The 22,107-nt window shown below is 47.5% G+C and overlaps 1 protein-coding gene and 1 long non-coding RNA gene across 4 annotated transcripts; one reads left to right on the top strand and one right to left on the bottom strand.

The window, feature by feature from the left end:
* Positions 1–346: 346 nt before the first annotated feature.
* CHAMP1 (chromosome alignment maintaining phosphoprotein 1) lies at positions 347–12,070 on the bottom strand. Of its 3 annotated transcripts, XM_074815202.1 has the most exons (3): positions 11,294–11,634; positions 6,431–6,502; positions 347–4,059 (listed from the first exon to the last, which is right to left on the bottom strand). In XM_074815202.1, exon 3 carries the CDS (start codon positions 3,996–3,998, stop codon positions 1,131–1,133), a length of 2,868 nt encoding a protein of 955 aa, XP_074671303.1. In that variant the 5' UTR covers positions 3,999–4,059; positions 6,431–6,502; positions 11,294–11,634; the 3' UTR covers positions 347–1,130. The 3 variants fall into 3 exon arrangements, with proteins under 3 accessions (XP_074671303.1, XP_074671302.1, XP_074671304.1); XM_074815201.1 differs by lacking the exons at positions 6,431–6,502; positions 11,294–11,634 and adding an exon at positions 11,957–12,070; XM_074815203.1 differs by lacking the exon at positions 6,431–6,502.
* A 911-nt stretch (positions 12,071–12,981) lies between these two features.
* Positions 12,982–21,092, top strand: LOC141919502 (uncharacterized). Its single transcript, XR_012621992.1, has 2 exons — positions 12,982–16,457; positions 20,484–21,092. It is a non-coding gene; the product is annotated as an uncharacterized LOC141919502 (long non-coding RNA).
* The last annotated feature ends 1,015 nt before the right edge of the window (positions 21,093–22,107 follow it).

Genomic DNA, 22,107 nt, shown 5'->3' on the forward strand with positions numbered 1-22,107 from the left:
GAAACTTTCCTTGTACTACCTTCACTTAAAATCTATACTCCTGCTGAATTATAAAGTACTTACGTTTTTTGAACAGTTAGGATACAAATAACACAAAGCAAGCATGCTAAATAACAGCGCACAAATTCCTGTTTTCCATGTTTTCTCTCATTTAGATGTTTTTCTGAAGCAATTAGGAAATTCAGACTAACCTTGCTTTCACAGGCTGATGACTAGAAAGTTGAAGTATTCAGAGCAGAACTCCAAGATAATTTTGCATCTCCTATTGCCAAAGACACTTAAAAGACAGTATGTTCAATGTGAAAGGTTTTGTTCTTGATTTGGAAAAAAAGAAAAATGGCCAATGCCAGGTTGGGTTTCTTTTTATTGTTAAAAGATTAAAGCATAACATTTCACCAAATACAAGAAATTTAGGGGTTTTCTGACATTACAAACATCTGAATCATCAAGAGAAAGTGTTGAGCTATACATAGTCTGACGTTAATCCATCAATTTAAGGTATATTAGTACATGCTTAAAACATGGCCAAAATACAGTCACAAAATAAGTACCTTGATGCTTCTAAATCTGAGACAAGTTAAGTCAGAGAATTGAGTGCAATAAATTTCCAACGAATGACTATACACTCAATTACAACCTTAGGGCAGAATTACTCCAGATGGATTGGTACTTTGTCATACCTGGCTCATTCACATTCAATTTGGTGAGAATTTTAATTTTGAGAATTTGATAAAAACATTTTGAAAAATACAACATTTAACAAATATGAAAAAACAAGTTCAGTCTTCACAGGAATATATGGATCGCTTGCCACTCAGTCCTTAATTGCCTGTATGTTTTACAAATCTTTAAAAAACTAATTTGTATCCATTTTGGTTTCAAAAACATAGTACATCTGAAAAATAAAATATGACTCTACTGATGGGTAATACAAAGACGTGAACACGTATTTAAAATGACTTTTGAAAGTAAATCATTTCAGTAATACAGCTATAAGACAAGTTAAACATAGTACAATAAACCATGCATCTTCTGACTTGTCAGATCAGCTAAACTACTCGGTTAACATACAGCAACACTGTTGAACACTTCTGTAAATCCATCTTTTCTAGCACAAGTTAAAAACCAGATTAAATTTGTTCTTCAAGTGGTTCAAGACTGTCCAAGTGTTTTTTAGGTGTATCATCACTATGACGGCTTTGGCAATGGGTTAAATGTTTCTTAAAGCCTCGGGGAAAATTTGATTCAAAATTACAACGTGGACACTTCAACAAACTTTGACCATGAGCAGCAACATGGTTTTTAAGAAGAGACTCCAAGAGAAAAGCTTTGCCACATATTTTGCATTTGTATGGGCTTTGAACATTATGCTTGTTAACTAAATGGTGCAAGACGGCACCTTTTTTCATCGCACGACAGCAACAAATTTTGCAATAATACTTTCCCTTGCCACGCTTCATGTATTTTGCTATTTCTTCCTCAGAGATGAAAGCCTCTTTCTCTTCGGTAAACTGCAGCACACACTGTGGCTGCATGGGAGTAGTTGCATCTATTTTGCTCTCTTTGCCATAATCAGATGACTCCATATCATACTGCTCTTGGTCACTGTTGGATTCTTGCTCCTTTATCTCCATCGAGTCCATCTCTGTCTTTCCACACTCACTGCTATTTAGTTCAGAATCTGAGTTCTCCTGGTTTTCCTTCCTGGGCTTCTTTTTTGGGCATGAATATAAGATGTCATCTGGTGATTCTTTGGCTAATATTGATTGCTCATCCTGTGAGAATAAATCATCCAGTGGTTTCTGATCATCTAAACTGTGAGAAAGAAAGTCACTCTCACCAGACTCACTAGGTGTCTGGGGCTCAGAGGAAAAACCTGGAGCAGACTTGTGAGGCTCGGAAAACAGGATGTTCTTCTGGATTTCAGAAGGTACAGTAGTTTCAGCATGTCTCTGGACATCAGAGGATAAAGCAGCAGCAGGCTTCTGCATTTCAGAAAATACAGCATGCTTTTGAACATCAGGGGAAACGGCAGATTTCTGGGAGTCAGTAAAACCAGCTTGTTTGGGGGTCTCGGGAGAAACAGAAGGAGTAGGTTTCTGGGACTCAGTGAAGAAGCCATGTTTCTGAATTTCAGGAGAAGAAGATTTTTGAGATTCTGGAAAGGGAGTATGCTCCTGAACTTCAGGGGAAATCGGAGCAAGTTTCTGGGCCTCAGAAAATAGGGCATGCTTCTGGACTTCAGGAGAAACAAGAGCTGATTTCTGGACTTCAGAACATAGGGCATGTTTTTGGCCTTCAGTAGAAACAGCAGTAGACACCTGATTTTGGGGCTCAGAAAAGACAGCACGTTTCTGGACATCAGTAGAAACATTAGGATTAGATTTACGAGACTCTGGGAACAAAGCCCTTTTCCGAGGTTCAGGGAAATGAGCTCGTTTCTGAACCTCAGAGGAAGCAGCAGAGGTGGATTTCTGAGTTTCAGAAAAAAACATAGATTTCCGGGACTCAGAGAGTTTCCAAGATTCGGGAGATACCGAAGCACCAGGCTTACGGACCTCAGGAAAGAAAGAAGGCTTCCAAGAGTCAGAGGAAACTGTGTGACTAGACTTGCGAAGCTCAGGAGAAACAGGGGTAGAATGTTTCCATGTGTCAGGGGACAGAACAGGTTTCCAGCCTTCAGGGTAAACAGATGAGATGGGTTTCCACGGCTCAGAAGAAACAAGAGTAGACTTCTGGGATTCAGAAAAGGACGTAGATTTCCACGAGTCAGAAACAAGCCTCCTAGGCTCTGGTGACACAACAGGGCCAGGCCTTCGGGACTCAGGTGCAGACCTCCGGGATTCTACGGACACTGACATGGCAGGCTTTGGAGCCCAGGGAGAAACTGTGGAAGACTTCTGCACCTCGTGAGGTGTAGATCTCCAGGGCTCGGGGGAAACAGTCGGACCAGGTCTCCATGAGTCTGGTGAAACTGCAGGAGCAGGTCTCCGGCTTTCAGGAGAAGAAGCAGAAGCAGGCCTACGCATTTGAGAAGAATGCCGCCGGGGCTCAGGAGACCCAGCTGGGGCATACCTTCGTGGTTCAGGGGATACTGCCGGAGTAGGTTTCTTTGGCTCTGGTGACACAGCTGGGGAGTATCTGCGGGGCTCCGGAGACACACCAGGAGAATGGCGACGGGGCTCTGGCGATACAGCGGGGGAATGGCGACGGGGCTCTGGAGACATTGCTGGGGAATGGCGACGGGGCTCTGGCGACACAGCCGGGGAATGCCGACGGGGCTCTGGAGACACAGCCGGAGCTGGCTTCTGTGGGTCAGGGGACACAGCAGGAGATGGCTTCTGTGGGTCGGGGGACACAGCAGGAGATGGCTTCTGTGGGTCGGGGGACACAGCAGGAGACGGCTTCTCTGAATCTGGGGATACAGCTGAAGCTAACTTCTCTGGATCGGGAGATGTGGCCTGGGCTGACTTTTCTGGATCTGGGGATGTGGCCTGGGCTGACTTCTCTGGCTCTGAGGAAGTTGCCTGAGCCAACTTCTGGGGCTCTGGGGACACTGATGATTTCTGAAGCTTGGGGGAAACAACAGGTTCAGATTTGGGGAGTTCAGGAGAAAGGGCAGGTTTGCACGACTCAGGGGAAAGGGTAGGTTTCTGTAGCTCCAACGTGACACTTTTTTTGGAGGAATCTGAATCTCCTTCTACCTGTTCTTTCCGCTTTTCATTCCACTTCTCAGGTGTTGCATGCTGTGCTGTGATGTGATAATACACATTGCAGTACATCTTGCTGGTAAAGAAACATTTGTGGCAGTGAAACAGTTTTGCACTTTTTTGATAAAATATAAGTTTACCCAAACCAGCAGCATCCATTTCATCACAATACTCTGGGTGTATGGTACCCATATGAATTTGTATGTTTTCATAGTCCGTTCCTCTGAAGCTACAGTGATCACACTCTAAGCGCTCTGTGGTTTTGCGTAGTATCTGCAACATGTCCATTTTTCTATGGTCAATAACAGTTTTCACAGCACTGCACCTTTTAAAGAGGAAGCTTCAGTTCCTGCAATAAAGGAAAAAAAATCTGTATAGTTAGCTGTCAATGTTAATTTCAACTCTTTGTCTTTCCTAAATAACCACATGTGCTTTTTCCGTTCCATTTTAGAAAATATAACTTTTGCACAGGTACTACTTCATAAAGAAATCCAAATACAGATGTCTCCAACTTCTGCAAGTCATTTTACATCAACAGAATTTGAAAAACAAAGCTTGCATTCAACAACAGGCCTTCCTATGTATGCAAAAAAACTATGCAAGCAAATGATAAAAAAAGAACCCAGGTGATGAAGAGCTAAGTTTATGTTTCATTTGATAAACCTGACTTGCCTTCTCAGTTGTCTTTTCTTCCCAGACTTGAAGTGGTTTTATTTACAATATACATGTAAACTGAAAACAAAAAGTACTTTGAAACAGTGCCACTCAGATAAAGCCATTTCAAAACTGCACCTTCATCATAAAATTTCAAAACAAATTAGCTGGTTTTGACAAAGACAAAAAATTTCAAGAAGAAAACAGCACCCTAAAGACTAGGCCCTGTTTTTGTCTGTTAAACAGTTTTCCTTTCACTAATTACATGAAAAACAAAAGCTGCTGCTCATAAAGATTTTATCCATTATGAAAAGAATGTTTTTCATTCCAGTATTTCATCTGCTGCCCTAATAACAATAAAAATACTATTTAAAAAAACCCAGCAGTGACTCTTCTGTATTCAAAAAATTGTTTGCCTCACCCCAAAGAGAAAGATAGGAATTTCTCAAAATTACTGTTTTTGCAAGGCCTTAAAAAAATCCCAACAAACAAACAAAAAAAACCCAGAAATGCAGCATCTGAAATGCAAATAATTTTTAATGATTTGACTAGATTCCACTATTTCCAACAGAATTTACCCGGATCGGCTACTACAATAAGCAGAAAACCAAGTCTAACCATATTCTGTAAGTCATTTTCACGTAAACGTGGGAGGTACCTCTATGGTGAAAAGGAGTATTTGGACATTTATGTGAAATGCACAGGCTTTTTTCTTGTAGGTTAAAATTAAACAGATGTTACATGATTATCATGCTAAGCTATCCACCTAATTTCAGAGGTCTTGTAAGACTCACTGTTTCAAAACACACAAAGTTTTTGTGTCATTTTAACATTACTTTTGCTGTCTAAATATATATTAGACTACCAACTAATCTAAAAATATGCATCCAAACCAAGTTTTCCTAATTTATTCCTAAAGCATTTTTACCCTGGTTTCTTATGGAAATGAGGCTTACACAAACACATTGCCCTAGAGTTGATGCCAATCAAATTGGACAAAGCAATCCAGTCTCATTTTAAATTTCTACAAGTTTCATGAAAATCAGGAACTGAGTAGAGAATGAAAGAAATGCCTCCATTGAAGCTAAGGCTGAATATTTCACTTAACAGTTACTGGCTCTGTTTGGCCTGTAATCAGTATGTGAATGGTCAGTATGCAAATAGTCTTAAAACCTGCAGAACAAGCAATGTCTGATTCAGCTTGTAATTAGAGAAAAAGAGAAGGAATTAAAAATACTATAGCAGTGAGCTGCTTTGGGTTTGGGGCAGAGACAGAATGAAAGTAAATCAGCAGTGCTGCTAAAGGATGACAAGGATACAGAAAAAAATAACCCACACAAAAACTGGAAAGGGGGATTGGCTGAGGAGCAGAGGTCACAAATCCCTAAGAAATAAAGGTTCACTAGGCTCAGCTGCTCATGGAACAACTTCTTTACATGCACTATGCATACACACTGCACATTAAGTCACAGGAATATGTAGATTTCCAATTGGGAAGCATGGCAGGACCACAGACAGAGCTTTAAGAGGGATCCTGCTTTACATCTATCTACATGACAAATGAACAGCATCGGACCTCAGGCTAGTTACACAAGAGAATTAATTGCACTGCTCAACAAATACTGAAGTGGAAGGACCTTTGGGGTGTAAGTTGTAGTTTGTCAGCACTATTAGCAGCCATACAAAAGACACCCCAAAATGTAGTCCACACTGCATTCAATGTTGACCACAAAACACTTCCCAACATCTTACAACAAACTTTATATTTCTGTAAAAGACCAAAACAAAACAGAAAGATAACCGTAGTGCTCAGTGGTCTGCATCTCTGCAATAGCAAACATCTTGTCAATTGAAAACACTCAAAGCAAGACACTCCAAAAGACCTAAAAGTCTTCATGAATTAGGGTTTATTTTTTGGTTGGGGGATTTGGGTCAATGGAAGGAAAGGAAGCAATTTGAAAGCAAAAAATTCTGAGCTGATCATACAAGCTAAAGATTTATATTTTTTTTTTACCAAATCACAGCAGAACATGATCAAGACAATAAGGACACACTGCACTCATTACCTTTTCAGAACTGAAAGGGTATTTGTCACTTCCAAAATTGGTGGTAATCCTGAATTGTCCATTTTCTTTTCTCTAGAAAACCAGAAAAGGCTTTTCCAAACTGAATTTATCACAGCTTACAACAAAGTTTACCAGACGATTTCTTCTACCCTCTTCACAATTTCCCTTCTCTTCACGTCACCTGTTGCCCTTTCTGCAGTTTTCTGTTATTCACTCCTCTCAATTACACTTCATCCCACCTCCCATCCTCTCCTTTTATTCAGTCCTATCTTATTTTACAATGGAAATTTCCATTATTTTTTTTTTTCCAAATGCAACAGTGAGAAAAGGTCCCTGGCTCCCTTCCACAAATTGTCCAAGTTGCTGCTAGGCTTTTTTGACCGGGTTATTCTGGAACTGAAGAAGTTACAGGCACTTTCTCATTTTCATCTTCAGACATCCAAAGGTTGACATTCAAGCCTTTGGCAAAAGAAATAACATTAAAGAGTTGGGGGTACTTTCCTTCACACTGCCACCACTCACCATTTTTAATTTTGTAACTTCAGCATACTGTAGAGCTGGCAGTCAGTCACGCAAGAAACTGCCTCTTCTGGTGAAACCTTTACTTAACTGAGGCATACTACTGAGCAAGACAACTCTTTGGTATTGCAGCACCTTAGGCCATGACTTCATGGAATAGTAAATCTAGTTTTAGAATAGTTACTGTGAGACCAGTAACAAACTTGAACAGTGCTGAGACACTATTAACTCATGCTGTCAATTTAAATTTGTTAAAACACTTTGGAAGGAGTAAATTCCGAAATGTTGCTGGTTCACTTAGCATGTATCTGAATAGCTAGTCTGTAAGATTTTCCTGTCCATCCCTCCTGCTCCCTTCTCGCTTTGAGCTCAAATGCCACTGTCTCTACCTATCTCTGACTACTGCCCTCCTCTATACTCAGGTTTGTCCTACAGATAACTGCCTGTTTCACATTTCTCTTTGCTGTCAACTCCTGCATCAGAACTTGTTTTGCACTGGATCCTGCCTTGCCTAGTTGGGTGAAAGTTTGAGGAACAGCATGCTACTGTTTTCTAAACAGTCCCACGCCAGCAGAGCCAGCCAGGCTTGAAACTATATGGTCAGTAACCAGGTCCCCATGGCTTTGGACCTGCATGAACTGTGATTTAATCTGTGCTCAGCAGCATCTTTTTGGCAACACTAAAAAGGATGGACCACACTCCCTCTGTGTAAACGCTTTATTACAGACATCAAAGGGACTTAGCTCTGCACCACTCCAACTCAAACCCATAGAAAGGGTAAGGAAAGTAACTGGTGTGATCAATCTGGCAGGGTGCCCCATGTGCACTGCAAAGAACTTGACCAAATACTAAATCATTCTAGTCATCTGAAGCCCTCAGAGGAAAAGTACGAATTTCAGGATGAAGATCAAGTTGTCATGAGAGACAGGTCCCCCATGAAACACAGCAGAAGGGCGATGGCCGCTACAGTATCTCTCAAGCCTGCTTGAAGTCTCCTAGGAGTGACAAACAAGCTGTCACCCGCCCAAGTACAGATAACTGCTGTGCAGGCCCCAGGCCGCTTTGTTCTGTTGAACACTCTGCCATGCCCTACCTGTTTTGTAAAAAGGACATTTCAGCATTGCCCCTACTCAAACTCACAGTTACAGGATGTGCCATTCCGCTAAGGCTGTGCTGCACGCCACTTAAAGACTACAAAGCGCACTGCATTCCTTAATTGCTATTTCTGCATCCCCTCCTACTTTTCTCACTTTTCATGGGGGCAACACTTAAAAAACAAATACAGATCCAGCCAAACAGAACTAATTATCTATTCTGAGAACACATTACAATTGAAGCAGAAGCCTGAAGCCCAGCATTTACATTTGTCCTGTGTCCGCATCCTCTCTCCAGTTCAAGACGAAGTACTAAGATTTAACTAAGATTCTGGAAGTTGCAATACTAAACTTTAGCTTAAGTCAGCCAAGACTCATTCAAAGTCTGAGACATGAAGATTTCCACTGAAATCTACATGAACAGGTAAGTGCTTCTGTCTACAAGCTCACTATATCCACACATACCAAGCACAGTAACAGCATCAGCACGGACTCAGCTCTTAACTTGACTAAAGGTTTTTGCTGACCTGAAGTGACATAGATCAATGTCCATCACTCAGGTTAAAAGTTGCTTGAAGAGACACAGAGATCTCAGCAGTGGGACCACCCGTCTCTACTGCTGCTCCATCAGCCACCTCTCTGCAACCCCCTTCTTCCACGTATGTCTAGAACCTGCATACAAAGGCTCCTACCACCAGCTCGCTCTCTCTCTCCTCTCTTCACAGAGATGCTGAAGATCCTTACACCAGTTCCTGTTCCCTGTACTGCAGTTCTGGCCATAATCTAACCCACCACAGGAAGAACAGAAAAACAGCAGGGGAAAAGGACCAGTAATGAGGACCCATATGTACCGAAGAACAACCATCACTACTTCTCTTGCTTGGTTCTCAGCATCCGAGAGGCCATAGCCATGATTTGGCAGAAAGAAAAAGTACCCAAGAAGTCAGAGGCAATGAGATAACTGCAAATTCTGAAGTTGGCTACATATACTGCAGGGCAACCACACAGTGCAGTCAAACAGCATCAGCAATCTTTGCTGAGTTCGTGTTAGACTGAGAAATAGGAGTGGCCTAAGCTAACACACAGAGCAGATAGACCTCCTGGTATCTTCCCAGTCAGCACGCACAGTCACTTCAGAGACAGTTCCTGGATTTGGCATCCCACCATCCATGAGGATCCAACTAAAGATTAAGCCATACTTCCTACAGCCTCTCAAAAACCTCCTAGTGGTAGAAAAGAAATGTGCAGGAGATACTGTGTAGAAAAAGAATCCACCCAGTGGATGGCAGAGAACACTGACTCTTGGCAGCTAACAAGATGTCTCCACTTCTCAACTTCAATTTCATAGCTACACATCTACTAATCATTTCAGCTTATTTTTAATAAACACATAAAAAACACATTCTTCACTTTGTGTTGCAACATTTAATATACCCCTGCGTTTTTCCTCTACAGAAGATAAGCTGTGACTGTCATGAGGCAGCACCAGAAGGAAGCAACGGAGGGCTCAAAGCTAAAGATCTAGACTATCTGTGAGCACAGAAAATTACAGGCTGCCTTTAATACTACACATAGAACTTCAGAACACAGCAATAAGTAGTCTGTCATATCATTCTTCAAAATCAGAATGTCTTGGTTCTCACTGGCAGAAGGATCTGTATCTCCTTTCCTCTTGATAATGAATCAAGTCTGGTGAGACACAAGCAGATAATGAGGACATGCAACACACATCAATGACGCCAGCACAGTTGGGAAAGCCCTCCAGAAGAAAGGCCTCTATTTTCTGTGACTCCCTACGACCACATTGGACTCCCTATATCAATCACTGCACAGGAAGGATGGCTGTGCATTCTCATCAGCCTTGGAAGTTTCTTGCAGGCAAATAGTTCAGTCGCATCCTCTATCAGTGAAGATGGTCAATGGTAAAGTTTGTTCCCAGCACAAGAAAGCTGGATACAGCTGCATCGTTGCCTCTACTAGCAGGAGGAGATCCAGACTATTGCTGTGTTTAAGCAAAAGCAAAAATGACATGTTCTTGCAATGCCAAAAAGTAAATGGCAGTCTGGTGGCAACATGATGCTTCTCTTGAAGCTACATCCGTGTTGTGACTGACAAGAAACAGAAGTTTAGCTCCCAGAAGCAGCTGCGCACAAACATCCCCACAACGCAGCAAAGCAGGGCACTTCACAACACAAACGGCAGGTAAGGGGGTCACTTCCAATGCAACGTGAACAGGCACCACCACGCTCCTGCTAATCCAGCAGCATCCACAGGAATCTGACCGCATCCTCACAACTGAGCTACCAGCCCATCTATACAGGCTAAGTTCCATCAGCAACAACAGCTGAACCATGTCCTTAAAATTACACACCTAAAAAAGGCATCAACACCCAGACCTGACCAGCCACTGAAACAGTGAAATACGCTATGAGAACATGTGAGACACCAGATCCAGGCAGAAAAAGGCTGTATTATGTGGTCCCCTGTTTCCAGGAAAGGTTCAAGTCAGAGGAGAGTTGAAAAATGACAATACTTGATGCACATGCAGATGACTTAAGAAACATGAAGGGGACAGAACTGCAGCTGTTTTGCAAGATTTGGCCCTTTGCTAATGACAAGTCTACTCAGCAACACTAGTTCTTAATACAAGATCTAACAACAGTCTAAACTGCAGAGTGATACCAATGTACCTATGACAGATTTTGGGTAGGAAAAATTAATTCCATGTACTTCTGATAGGACTTTAACTCCAAATTCACAATTCCACATAGGCAGCTTCCAAAAATGGCCCCAGAAACCTTATTTCTGCAGTGCTGAACCTGAGCTGATGGAGCGCCACTGGGCCCACCTGAGGACACAGTTGCAAATTAAAGTCGTGAGTCTTGGTGACACCAGGCTACGAATTCCACTTACATTATCCTGAAAGCATATGAAACCCAAAGATTCTCTGTTCCTCACTTATAAACAGCTTAGTACAAGTCAAGCTTCCAGTCACCCCTCTTACTTCTAACAGTGCTGAACCGTTGTTACCAGCTAAGGCAGCTCCTCTCTGCAAAGTCAAGCATTAAATCCTCCTGACACCTGCACCAGTTACTACGGGTCACCACTCCCCCAGCCCTTCTCCAGGCTCCCACAAGCGAGTGCGGTTAATACAAACGAGCCTCCTCCAGTTCAGAAGTCAGCCCTAATCGCCACGAACAGTCAACCCACTTCATCCATCCCCAACGACGCAAGGATGCAGCTCAGCGACCTGTTTTGAGCCTTCGGTTCGCATCCGCTTCATCGATCTCATCGACCGGGCGACGCGGTCACAGCTGTCACGAGTGAAGAGGACAGCCCCGCCGGGGACACGTCCCGCGCAAAACTCGCTTTCCTGAGGCGCCTCGCAGCGCTTTGCTGCCAGGAAAGCAGAACTCGCAGCGCGCTCCACCTGCTCCTGGCTCTGCCGGCCATTGCTTTAACTTTCTTTCGGGGAGGGGGGTGCCCGCGGGCCCGGCTTTCCCCAGGGCAGCCATCTTCGCCCCTGCTCGCCCCCCCGGGGCCGCTCCCCCCGGGGCAGGGGGCCACGCCGCCCGCCCATTCATTCCCGCCCCGCCAGGCGCCCTCCCCCGCCACCTCCCCTCTCCCGCCCCACGCGCGGCGCCGCCACTCACGCCCCGCCGGTTTTGTTCCCCCGCGCCGGCACCAACCGCCGCCCGCCTGCGCGATCAGCGCGACACCCCCACCCCCCAACCGGCCGCCCGCTCCCCCGGCGCGACGGCGCGGCGGGGGCTGGGCAAGGGGAAGGCCCAGGCCCGGTGCCCAGGGGGAGGGGAGCGGGCCGGGCCCCGGCGGCCGCGCTGTGCATGCGCCGGCGGCGGGAGCGGGGAGGGGGGGTGTGGGGGTGAGAGGGGTCCCCCCGCCCCGCACTCACCGCTGGGGCACCTCCGGGGCGGCGGCGGGGGGCACCCCCCGCAACGGCGGTGACGGCAGCAGGCCCGGCCGGCAGCGCTCGCGGGCTCGGGCCGCGCGAGGGGCGGGGAGGAGGGGGGAAGGGAGGAGGGGGGAAGGGGGGGGGGGGGGGGGGCTCCGGGAGGAGGCGCGCGGCCGAATAGCGGCCGCTTTATCGCTCCCCCGGGCCCGCCCGCCGCCCAACCGGAAGCGCCGTCGCTGGGCGCAGCCCCGCCCCGCCCCGCCCTCCCCTGCCCGAGGGGGGGAGCTCGTCGAGAGGGCAGCGCGCGGGCCTGGTCACGTGCCGTGGCGGAGCGGAGAGGAGGGGGGCGCCCGCTGGGGCCCGCCGCCCCGAGACGCTCCGTCACGCGGCGCCTGTCGCAGCCCCGCCCAGCCGGCAGGGGGCGCTGCTGCACCGGAGGGGTTCGCCCCGGTGGTGGCGCCGGGCGGCTCGCGCTGCGGGGGGGTCGGGGGGCGGCCGCCGGAGGGGGAGGGGCTGCGGGGCGGGCGGGCGCCTCCGCTCGTCGCCGTCGCCGCCGCCGCGGCTTCCTGTGCCTGGCGGCTCCGTCGCGGCCCCGCCGCCTCCTGCTGCCTCGCACCGTTAGGCCGCCCGCGGCGCAGGCCCGGCGGTTCCCGGGGAGGGGAAGATGTAACGGCGCCCTCCTGGCCGCGGCGGTGCGGCGCGGTGCGGTGCGTGCTGCTTGGTGGCTGGCGCCGGCGGTGCCTGGGGCGGGGAGGGCTGGGGGCGGCGGTGGGGCCGGGTGCGGTGGATCCCCGCGAGGGGGTGGCTCGGGAAGGGGGTTCCTCAGAGTTAGGTGGTCTGAGGGGTGAAGTCGCCATGGGCTCCCCACACCGAAGGTTTGCGTCTTCGTCACGGTGAACGTGGGGGCCAGAGAGGAGTCCCAGGGAACGGGAAACTATGCGGGGAGGGAAGCACAGGAAACGTGCGTTCTGCAGGTGTGACTTGCAGAGCTCTTCACCTGAGCGGCGTCCCGGGGTGGGGGTCAGCGGGAGCCTAAGGTACCTTCCTCAGGTGCTCACGGGGGCTTTTTGTCTAATTTGGAGAGAGAAGGCTGAGGGGCGACCTCATTGTGCTCTGCAGCTCCCTGAGGAGGGGAAGTGGAGAGGGAGGTGCTGAGCTCTTCTCCCTGGGATCCAGGGTCTGGACACATGGGAATGGTTCAAAGCTGCACCAGGGGAGGTTCAGATTGGGCATGAGGAAACATTTCTTTATGGAGGGGGTGGTCAAACCCTGGAACAGGCTTCCTAGAGAGGTGATCAATGCCCCAAGCCTGTCAGTGCTTAAGATGCATCTGGACAATGCCCTTAACAACATGCTTTCACTTGGTCAGTCCTGAATTGGTCAGGCAGTTGGACTAGATGGTCATTCTAGGTCCCTTCCAACTGAAATAGTCTGTTCTATTCTAGTCCTATTCTTCTTCCCACTTCCTACTTTCCCTAACAGTACATGCTGAGGAAATCTCTGATGATGCACATAGCATGGGGTATAAACAAGAGGAGCTAGAGACATGCACTCGCCTGCAGGGCTGTGAGCTTATTGGCATCACGGAGATGTAGTGGGATGGCTCCTATGGCTGGAGTGTTGGAATGGAAGGATACAGGGTCTTTAGGAAGAACAGGCAGGGGAGATGACAAGGGGGTGTCACCCTCTATGTCAGTGACCAGCTGGAGTGCCTGGAGCTCTGCCTGGGGATGGATGAGGAACCAACTGAGAGCTTATGAGTCGAGATTAAAGGGAAGGCAGGGACAGGTGATGTTATAGTGGGGTCTGCTACAGGCCACCTGACCAGAAAGGCTGAGCGAATGAGGCCCTCTATAGACAGATAAGAGCAGCCTCACGTTCACAAGACCTGGTCCTCAGGGGTGACTTCAACCACCCCAATATCTGTTGGAGGGACAACACAGCAGGGCATAAGCAATCCAGGAGGTTCCAGTAATGTGTGATGATAACTTCCTTCTCCAAGTGATAGAGGAACCAACGAGGAGAGGTGCTATGCTGGACCTTGTTCTCACCAACAAGGAGGGGCTGGTGGGGAGTGTGAAGCTCAAGGGTAGCCTTGGCTGCAGTGACCATGAAATGTTGGAGTTCAAGATCCTTAGGGCAGTGAGGAGGGCACACAGCAAGCTCGCTACCCTGGTCTTCAGGAGTGCAGACTTTGGCCTCTTCTGGAATCTGCTTGGCAGAGTAGCATGGGATAAAGCCCTGGAGGGAAGAGGGGCTGGTTAATATTCAAGGATCACCTCCGCCAAGCTCAGGAGCGATGCATCCCAACAAGGAGGAAGTCAGGCAAAACCATCAGGAGGCCTGCATGGATGAACAAGGAGCTGCTGGACAAAGTCAAACACAAAAAGGAAGCCTACAGAGAGTGGAAGCAAGGACAGACAGCCTGGGACAAATACAGAGAAGTTGTCTCAGCATCCAGGGATCACGTTAGGAAGGCCAAAGCCCTCATAGAATTAAATCTGGCCAGGGTTGTCAAGGGCAGCAAGAAAAGTTTCTACAGGTACATTGGGGATGAAAGGAAGACTAGGGAGAATGTGGGCCCCCTCTGTGAGGAAATGGGAGACCTGATTACCCAGGACATGGAGAAGACTGAGGTACCCAGTGACTTTTTTGCCTCAGTCTTCACTGGCAAGGGCTCCAGCCACACTGCCCAAGTCACAGAAGGCAAAGGCAGGTACTGGGAGAAGGAAGAACGTCCCACTGTAGGAGAAGATTACGTCTGAGACCATGTAAGGAACCTGAAGGTGCACAAGATGAAATCATCTGCAGGTCCTAAGGCCGCTGTCCATCATATTTGAGAAGCTGTGGCAGTCCAGTGCAGTTCCCTCTGACTGGAAAAGGGGAAACAAAGCCCCCATTTTTAAAATGGGTAAAAAGGAAGACCTGGGGAACTACAGGCCAGTCAGTCTCATCTCTGTGCCTGGCAAGATCATGGAGCAGATCCTCCTGGAAACTGTGCTAGGGCACATGGAAAATAAGGAGGTGATTGGTGACAGCCAATGTGGCTTCAGCCTGACAAATCTGGTGGCCTTCTACAGTGGGATTACAGTGTTGGTGGATAAGGGAAGAGCAACTGATGTCATCTACCTGGACTTGTGCAAAGCATTTGACACTCTCCAGCATGACATCCTTGTCTCTAAATTGGGAATTGGCTGGATGGTAGCACTCAGAGTTGCGGTCAACAGCAGCTTGATTTCCAAGTGGAGAGCAGTAGGGGTGGTGCTTCTCAGGGTTTGCTGTTGGGACCGGTGCTGTTTAACAGGTTTGTTGGTGACAGGGGCAGTGGGATTGAGTGCACCTTCAGCATGTTTGCTGATGACACCAAGCTGTGTGGTGCAGTTGACACGCTGGAGGGAAGGGATGCCATCCAGAGGGACCTTGACAAGCTTGAGAGGAGGGACTGTGCAAACCTCATGAAGTTCAACAAGGCCAAGTGCAAGATCCTGCACATGGGTTGGGGTGATCCCATGCACAAATACAGGGTGGGCAATGAGTGGATTGAGAACAGCCCTGAGGAGAAGAACTCGGGAGTAGTAGTGGATGGACAACTGACTATGAGCCAACAATATGTGGTCACAGCCCAGAAAGCCAACCGTATCCTGGGCTGCATCAAGACAAGTGTGGCCAGCAGGTTGAGTGAGGTGATTCTCCCCCTCTACTTCACTCTTGTGAGACCCCACCTGCAGTGCTGTGTCCAGCTCTGGGGCCCCCAACATAAGGAGGACACGGACCTGCTCAAGCGGGTCCAGAGAAGGGCCATGAAGATGATCAGGGGGCTGAGCACCTTGCCCATGAGGACAGGCTGAGAGAGTTGGGGTTGTTCAGCCTGGAGAAGAGAAGGCTCCAGGGAGACCTTCTAGTGGCCTTCCAGTACTTAAATGGGGCCTACAGGAAAGATGGAGAGGGACTCTTTATCAGGGAGTGTAGTGGTAGGATGAGGGTAACAGTTTTAAACTGAAAGAGATTAGATATAGATATAAGGAAATTCTTTGCTGTGAGGTTGTTGCCCGGAGAAGTTGTGGCTGCCCCCTCCCTGTCAGTGTTCAAGGCCAGGTTGGATGGGGCTTTGAGCAACCTGGTCTAGTGGAAGGTGTCCCTTTCCAACCCAAACTATTCTATGATTCTATGATTTCTTCCTAGCCGTGCACTAGTAGAAGGGATTAAATGGGTAACCACGTCCCATCCTAAGTATTGGCTTGGTCACTTTGTGGAAAGGAGGCATGTACCTTCTGATGGGGGTGAGTGCTTTGGATCATCCTGAGATAATTTGACCATCTGAACAAACTTGCAAAAAGCATGTGTGAAATGCGGTTTTTGAAAGCCTGTGTTCATCCACTTTAGTTGGGTTTCCACAGGATGGCAAAACCCCATGTCTCTGACACTAGCAAGGCTCAAAGATCAAGCCCTCAGTCTGATGCAGGATGTGCTCCTCAACTGAATGGTTGCAAATCTTTTTGAGGTGAGCAATACCTGTTCATTTCTCCATGGATTTTTTTTTTTCTATTGGTCCTTATTTTTAGAAATGACTGAGCAGTTTTAGAAATGCCTGAACTGTTGGAAAAACTTAATAAAACAAAAGAGCCTGACAACAACAGTGCTCTCAGAACAACGGGTCGTCTGGGCCAGTACTCTGTCCAGAGTGACCAACCATAAATGTCTACAGGAGAGTGTATGAGCAGTGCAGGTCTACATATGTCAGGGTCCTGGGGGTGCTCATAGGCTTCAATGGCTGGAACTGGCTTCCCCTGGGACCTCCACCCCCACCGTCTCCTGCCAAGGGCCCAGGGGATGTGTCTTAGCTCAGCCTGGGGCCTTCAGACCCTGCCTAAGCGATGTAGGTGTGCCCATCTCTGCCCCTCTCTCCTGGATGGGCTTGGGACCTGCACTGTCAGAGAGCTGCTTGCCTGGATGGACTCCTCAGGCCTAGGTCACAGCTTGTCATGCAGAACTCTAGGCATATCATTGTGTTTCCATCCTGTTCCACCCCGTTCCATTCCATTCCATGTGCTCACCATGAGTTAAATAACAACGAGACTGTTACCTGCCTGAAACCCCAGGGGTTTTTCAGCTCCAAAACCTCTTTGAAGGACACACATCACAAAGGTTACAAGTGGAAACAGGATTTGATTTTATTTGATTTTTCTGAATCTGTTTCAGAGCTGATGCTCACAAGTATTAACACAATGTGGATGTGTAGCCAGGAGTGGGCTGATGCATTCTTCAGGATAGCTTGAAAAAAAGATCCCTTGCAGTCTGGCAAGGGCAAGTCACAGAGTTGTAGAAAGTAGCAGCAGGAATACATGCCAAGCAGTCCCTGTTTCCTGAAGAGGGAGAACAGGATCAGGACCAACCACACACAAAAGAAGAGGTGTGTGGTCATGGGGTATTTTCAAAAGTATGACATATCCATGACAAGCACACTTTTTGCCTTCCAAAATTTGCTTCTCTGGTGTACTTCTTGGCCAGTGATGCATGAAAAGCGCTCTCTAGCTGCCCAGCACTTGCATTGTGTGCAGGGAGAGATGAGAAGTGGCAGCTCCTGATGGTGCAGCAAACCTGGGGCCCTTCCAAGCACAGGCTATTTTGCACAAGCAAGAACATCTGAGGAAATGAGCCAAGGAAGAGCAGAGCTTGCTCCTGCTACAAACTTGCAATGGGACAGAGAACTGGAAAGGGCCAGAGCACAAGTGGTGCCTTGGAGGTGCAAGAGCAGCAGATGAGAACCTTGCCAAAATGGCCCAGAGGAGCCCTGACAAGGGGCTGTGCTCAATGCTACAGAGGAGAAGAAGCAACCCCCGGGGGCCACCCTTGAGGCCCACCCTGGAAGTCTAGAAAGCTTCCTCCCCCTGGATGCGGGGCATGAGGGCCACCTTTGTGGAGCAGGAGCAGCAGGCACCTGGCCAAAATGGCCCAAAGGGACCCTGGCAAGGTACCATGCTCAGTGCTGCAGAGGAAGGCAAAAAAACCCCAGGGACACTTGCTAACCCACTGTGGGGGAAAAAAAGCCTTCCTCCCTCCAGCTACAGGGCACGAGAGGCCATCTTCATGGTGTGTGAGCAGCAGGCAGTAACCCAGCCAAAATGTACCAGAGGAGCCCTGACAAGTGGTCATGCTCAATGCTAAAGAGGAAGGCAAAAAACCCCCGGGGGAACCAGTGCCAGTCTGCCCTGGGGGAAATTCCTTCCTGACCCCATCACTGGTGATCGGCTATTCCCTGAGCATGTGAGCAAGACCTGCCTCCTTGTCCCACAGGCTGGTCACGCCTCCCAGGAGATGCCCAACCCATATTCTCCCTCAACCTGGAGCCATCTTGGGAGCTTCTCAGAGTGGCAAAAGGCAGCTGACCTGATTGACCTTGGGGGTAAGAGTCCTTCCCACACCTGGCAGGATACTAGTGGGTGCTACAAAGCACTGGGACCCCTTGCAACATCTATGCATCCCATTTCTTATGGCTGCTGCCCCTGGCTCTGCAGGGGATGAGGATGCTGAGCTCTGCAGTGCTCCTCAAGAAGGCATTTCCTTGGTCTTGCCACTGTATCCAGCTGAAAAGGATTTCCCTTCATCAGATGAGCTCTGAACATGGCCCCACCAGGAGCTGGCCTTGCAGCAGAGAACCTCCAACAGCCTTGTCCAGCCTCCAGTCTTTCTCCCTCAGCCCCCTCCAAGTAATTCCACTGGCTCCTCAAGGAGTTCCTCTCAGATGTCTTCATGCTGCCCCCAGGCCAACTCTGTCCCCATGGCCAAGCCAGGTAGGCTGGCAGCAGGACAGGGAAGGATGCCCCTTTTATCCTGCCCTGGGCAATTGTGACTGCTGTGTTGCTGGGTGGTGGCACTGCGACATACACACAATGTAGAAGCATAAGTAGTGTCAGAAAAGCCTTAGGTGTGAATTAAAATAATGGAAGAAAAAGAAAATATTTGTTCAAAGCCTTAAGTCCTCTGATAGGTGGTCCATGAAACTCAGCACACATCAGTACCTCTACAGCTCTGTTGCAGGCTGGCTTCTGTGTTTTGAAGACCCTCAGAATTCTCCTCAGCACTTCTAAACTCCAGTCACCAAGAGCTGGTGCTGGCTGGCCACTGTTCCTGAAGTTCAGACCATACAGGGTTTGCCAAGCCCTTTTTCTGTCACAGGGGTAGAGCGGTAGGTTACTGCATGCCTGGTGGAGCCAAGGTCCAGGTTTAGTTCCTTCATTTTTGTTTTGCTTCCCTTTACTGTCGTTAGGGAGCAGAAGCAAGTTCTTTTGGTGATTCAGGTTATCCTGAGAGCAAGCGCTGAACACTTTAAACTATGCTGCAAAGTGTTTACCTAACACCAGCTAATAGGCTAGGTCTTGTCTCAAAAATAATGGACGATAATGAAAGCAATGGGGTTTTTTTACGTCCAATTTTATAGCACTGAAGTGATGAAAACTTCCAAGACAGATATTTTGGAGGGAGATTAAATGGAAAATTCAAACCAATATCTGACCCAGATTAATTCCGCAAGTGCAGGACCTTCAAAATAATGCATATTCCCCATTTCTTATTTTTTCACCCAAACCAATAGTCAGGGAAGGATAGTTACATCCCATTATTAATTTCTCATTGCTCATTCACTGACATGTGCCTGAACCTAGCCTTCTTAGGAGTATTTAGAAAAATGTTGACCTAGCGTCATCCTTTCTGTAGTCACCTGGCTATTTCATGTTGCTACACAAATCTGCTTGTCCTTTGGCCATGCTCCTGATTGCAGTTTTTGCAAATTAATTTCAGTGGGGTTATGCTGGTCTACTGTATCTGAGAATCTGTACCTCACTGTAAACCTGAGGGCAAAATTAATACTTAAGAGAAGTATGAACTTTTTATCCTTTGAATTAACATCACTGAACTATAGCCGAGTGTAAAAATTATTCTTTTGAGAATGAGAGTTCTCATGAATTCTCAGTCGGCTCTGGAAAGCATGTTTAATACAAACATTCAGAAACTTGTCTTTCATGAAAGGTTTCCAACTAGAGTTTTGATTCCCCTCCAGATACTATAAACTCTGCTGAGATCTGTGCAGAACTAGCTTTGGCCTTGGAAGTGAGTGGTGTGGAACTCATAGTTTCATATTGATCTCTTGAAACATCTTTAAACAATAATGTTTTCTAATGGTAAAATTCAGAAAAGTCATTTGTCACATGGAGTTTCTTACTATGCCTTCTGTCAAGAAAATACTGTGAAAATACTTTCAGCCATCTCCATGAATATTTGGCTCAGAATAAGTTTCCATAATTAACAAATATAATTCTTAATATGAATGTTTGTATTTTTGTCAGACGTTTGGCTACATTACAGAACATTCTGAAAAGTGAGCTACAAAAAAAGACAAAAAAGTGAATGTGTAAAAACTCCTGTGAATTTGGAAATACCTATATAAAACTTCTTATGCATAACATCTCCCTTCTGGTTTTTGGAACAAGCTTTTCTTGTCGCATAAATTTCTTTTGTATGTTCCCAGCAGCAATCCACCTGTAGCAGAGGGATCCCTGCAGGCGTGCAGCCCATGTAAATGGCGTACCTCCACGGCCTGCCAGGACTGGCAGGTCAGCAGGGAGGCAGCACCCGGGTTGGACAGGAGCTCGGTCATCTTCCAGCATCAAGATGTCACAGCCGGGCAGTGAGCTCTGAATGAAGGAGCATCAACCGGCCTCTTCTGGCTGCTCCCCTGAGTTCAGACCCGGAGGATCCTAGCAGTAGATTCACCGCCCCTTCCTTTTTATTGGTTGTTAGAAACTGAATTGATTGAATGATGATCCCTTTCCTAAGACCATTCTCTAGGCACAGCTCTCTACCGGAGGAGCAGGCACTGACTAAGCCCTGCAAACCAGAGGCCGGGTGTGAACTTGGTATGTAAGTTCACCTGGCTGGAGGATCGAGGCCTTAATCATCTGTGTAAGATCACACTGTCGTATTAAGAGGCAGCCCTGTTCTTCCTTTTTCTCCCGCCCCCCACCTTCAAAATTCTGATGCACTCTAGAGGGTTTTGTCTCCATTGACCCTCAACAACCAGAGAAATTTGACAGAAACATAAGCGATTCATGCTATGTAAAATAAAAGACCTTTGTGGAAATCCTTTCTCTTCAGTAGAGTGTTTCAAGCAGCCTTTGCTGCAGTGACACCAGTGCTACCCAGCAGCCTGGCAGGAGTAGCCATCGGGCCATATTGGCCCAACAGCTGCTGTAGGGTAACTGCAAACCCAGAGGGGAATATCCGTGCTACACAGAGGTTGTGTAGCTACACAGAGGCTGTGGCTCTAGCCACAGGCTTTCTGAAAATGTTGTGCACCTGCAAAAGGCTTTGACTGTTAGTCATTCCTCTTGAGCAGGCTGGCACAGATATGTGGACAGCATCACTGTGACAAGGCTCAGGAGCAGGCTGAGCTGAAGCACCAGGCCCGTAGGAGCAGTCTTGGGAGACGGGGGTTAGTTTTGCTCCTTACAGATTCGGAGGAAAGAGCACCATGGTGTACCTTCTGCAGAAGACCCTTCACAAGTTCCACTGCTGGTCTCCTCCCCCCCAGCAAAGACTCCCACTGCTCCACCATCACCAGCACAGAGGTAAGGAGGCAGGATGAGTCCAGACACAGGTTGACTGATGCTGACACCAGCAAGGTAACAAAAGTTTATTGCACTGTTACGCTGCTGGAAAGGAAAATCTCTATAGGTGCCAAAACTGCATAACACCCTGGAAAGCTGACAAACAGCCTATAGTAATGTCAGAAGACGTTTTGAAAGTGACATAATTTAGATCCTTTAATTTACATTGAATGCTTTTTCCTCCCTGCTGAGCAAGATTCCAGTGGTAAATGTTTCTCCAGAGAAAGCACAGATTTACAGTTCTTTTTCAAGCATGAAGTTCTCTGACACTTCCATTCTGCTGGAGTTTGGAAGTCCTTCATGGATTTTGTTTGAACCATGATACCTCACAGAACAAGACACATACAAAAAATCCCAATAACACAAAGTTAAACACTCATTGTCAAGAAATGAAATAGCTAAGAGTTTGTGGCAGCGGTAATTTGCTTTCTTTTCTATGTCTTATGGCACAAGGCTATTTTTAAAAGCACCTCAGAGACAAGAGCTTCA

This window comes from Strix aluco, chromosome 2 (genome assembly GCF_031877795.1).
Source record: "Strix aluco isolate bStrAlu1 chromosome 2, bStrAlu1.hap1, whole genome shotgun sequence".
NCBI classification, from domain to species: Eukaryota; Metazoa; Chordata; class Aves; order Strigiformes; family Strigidae; genus Strix; species Strix aluco.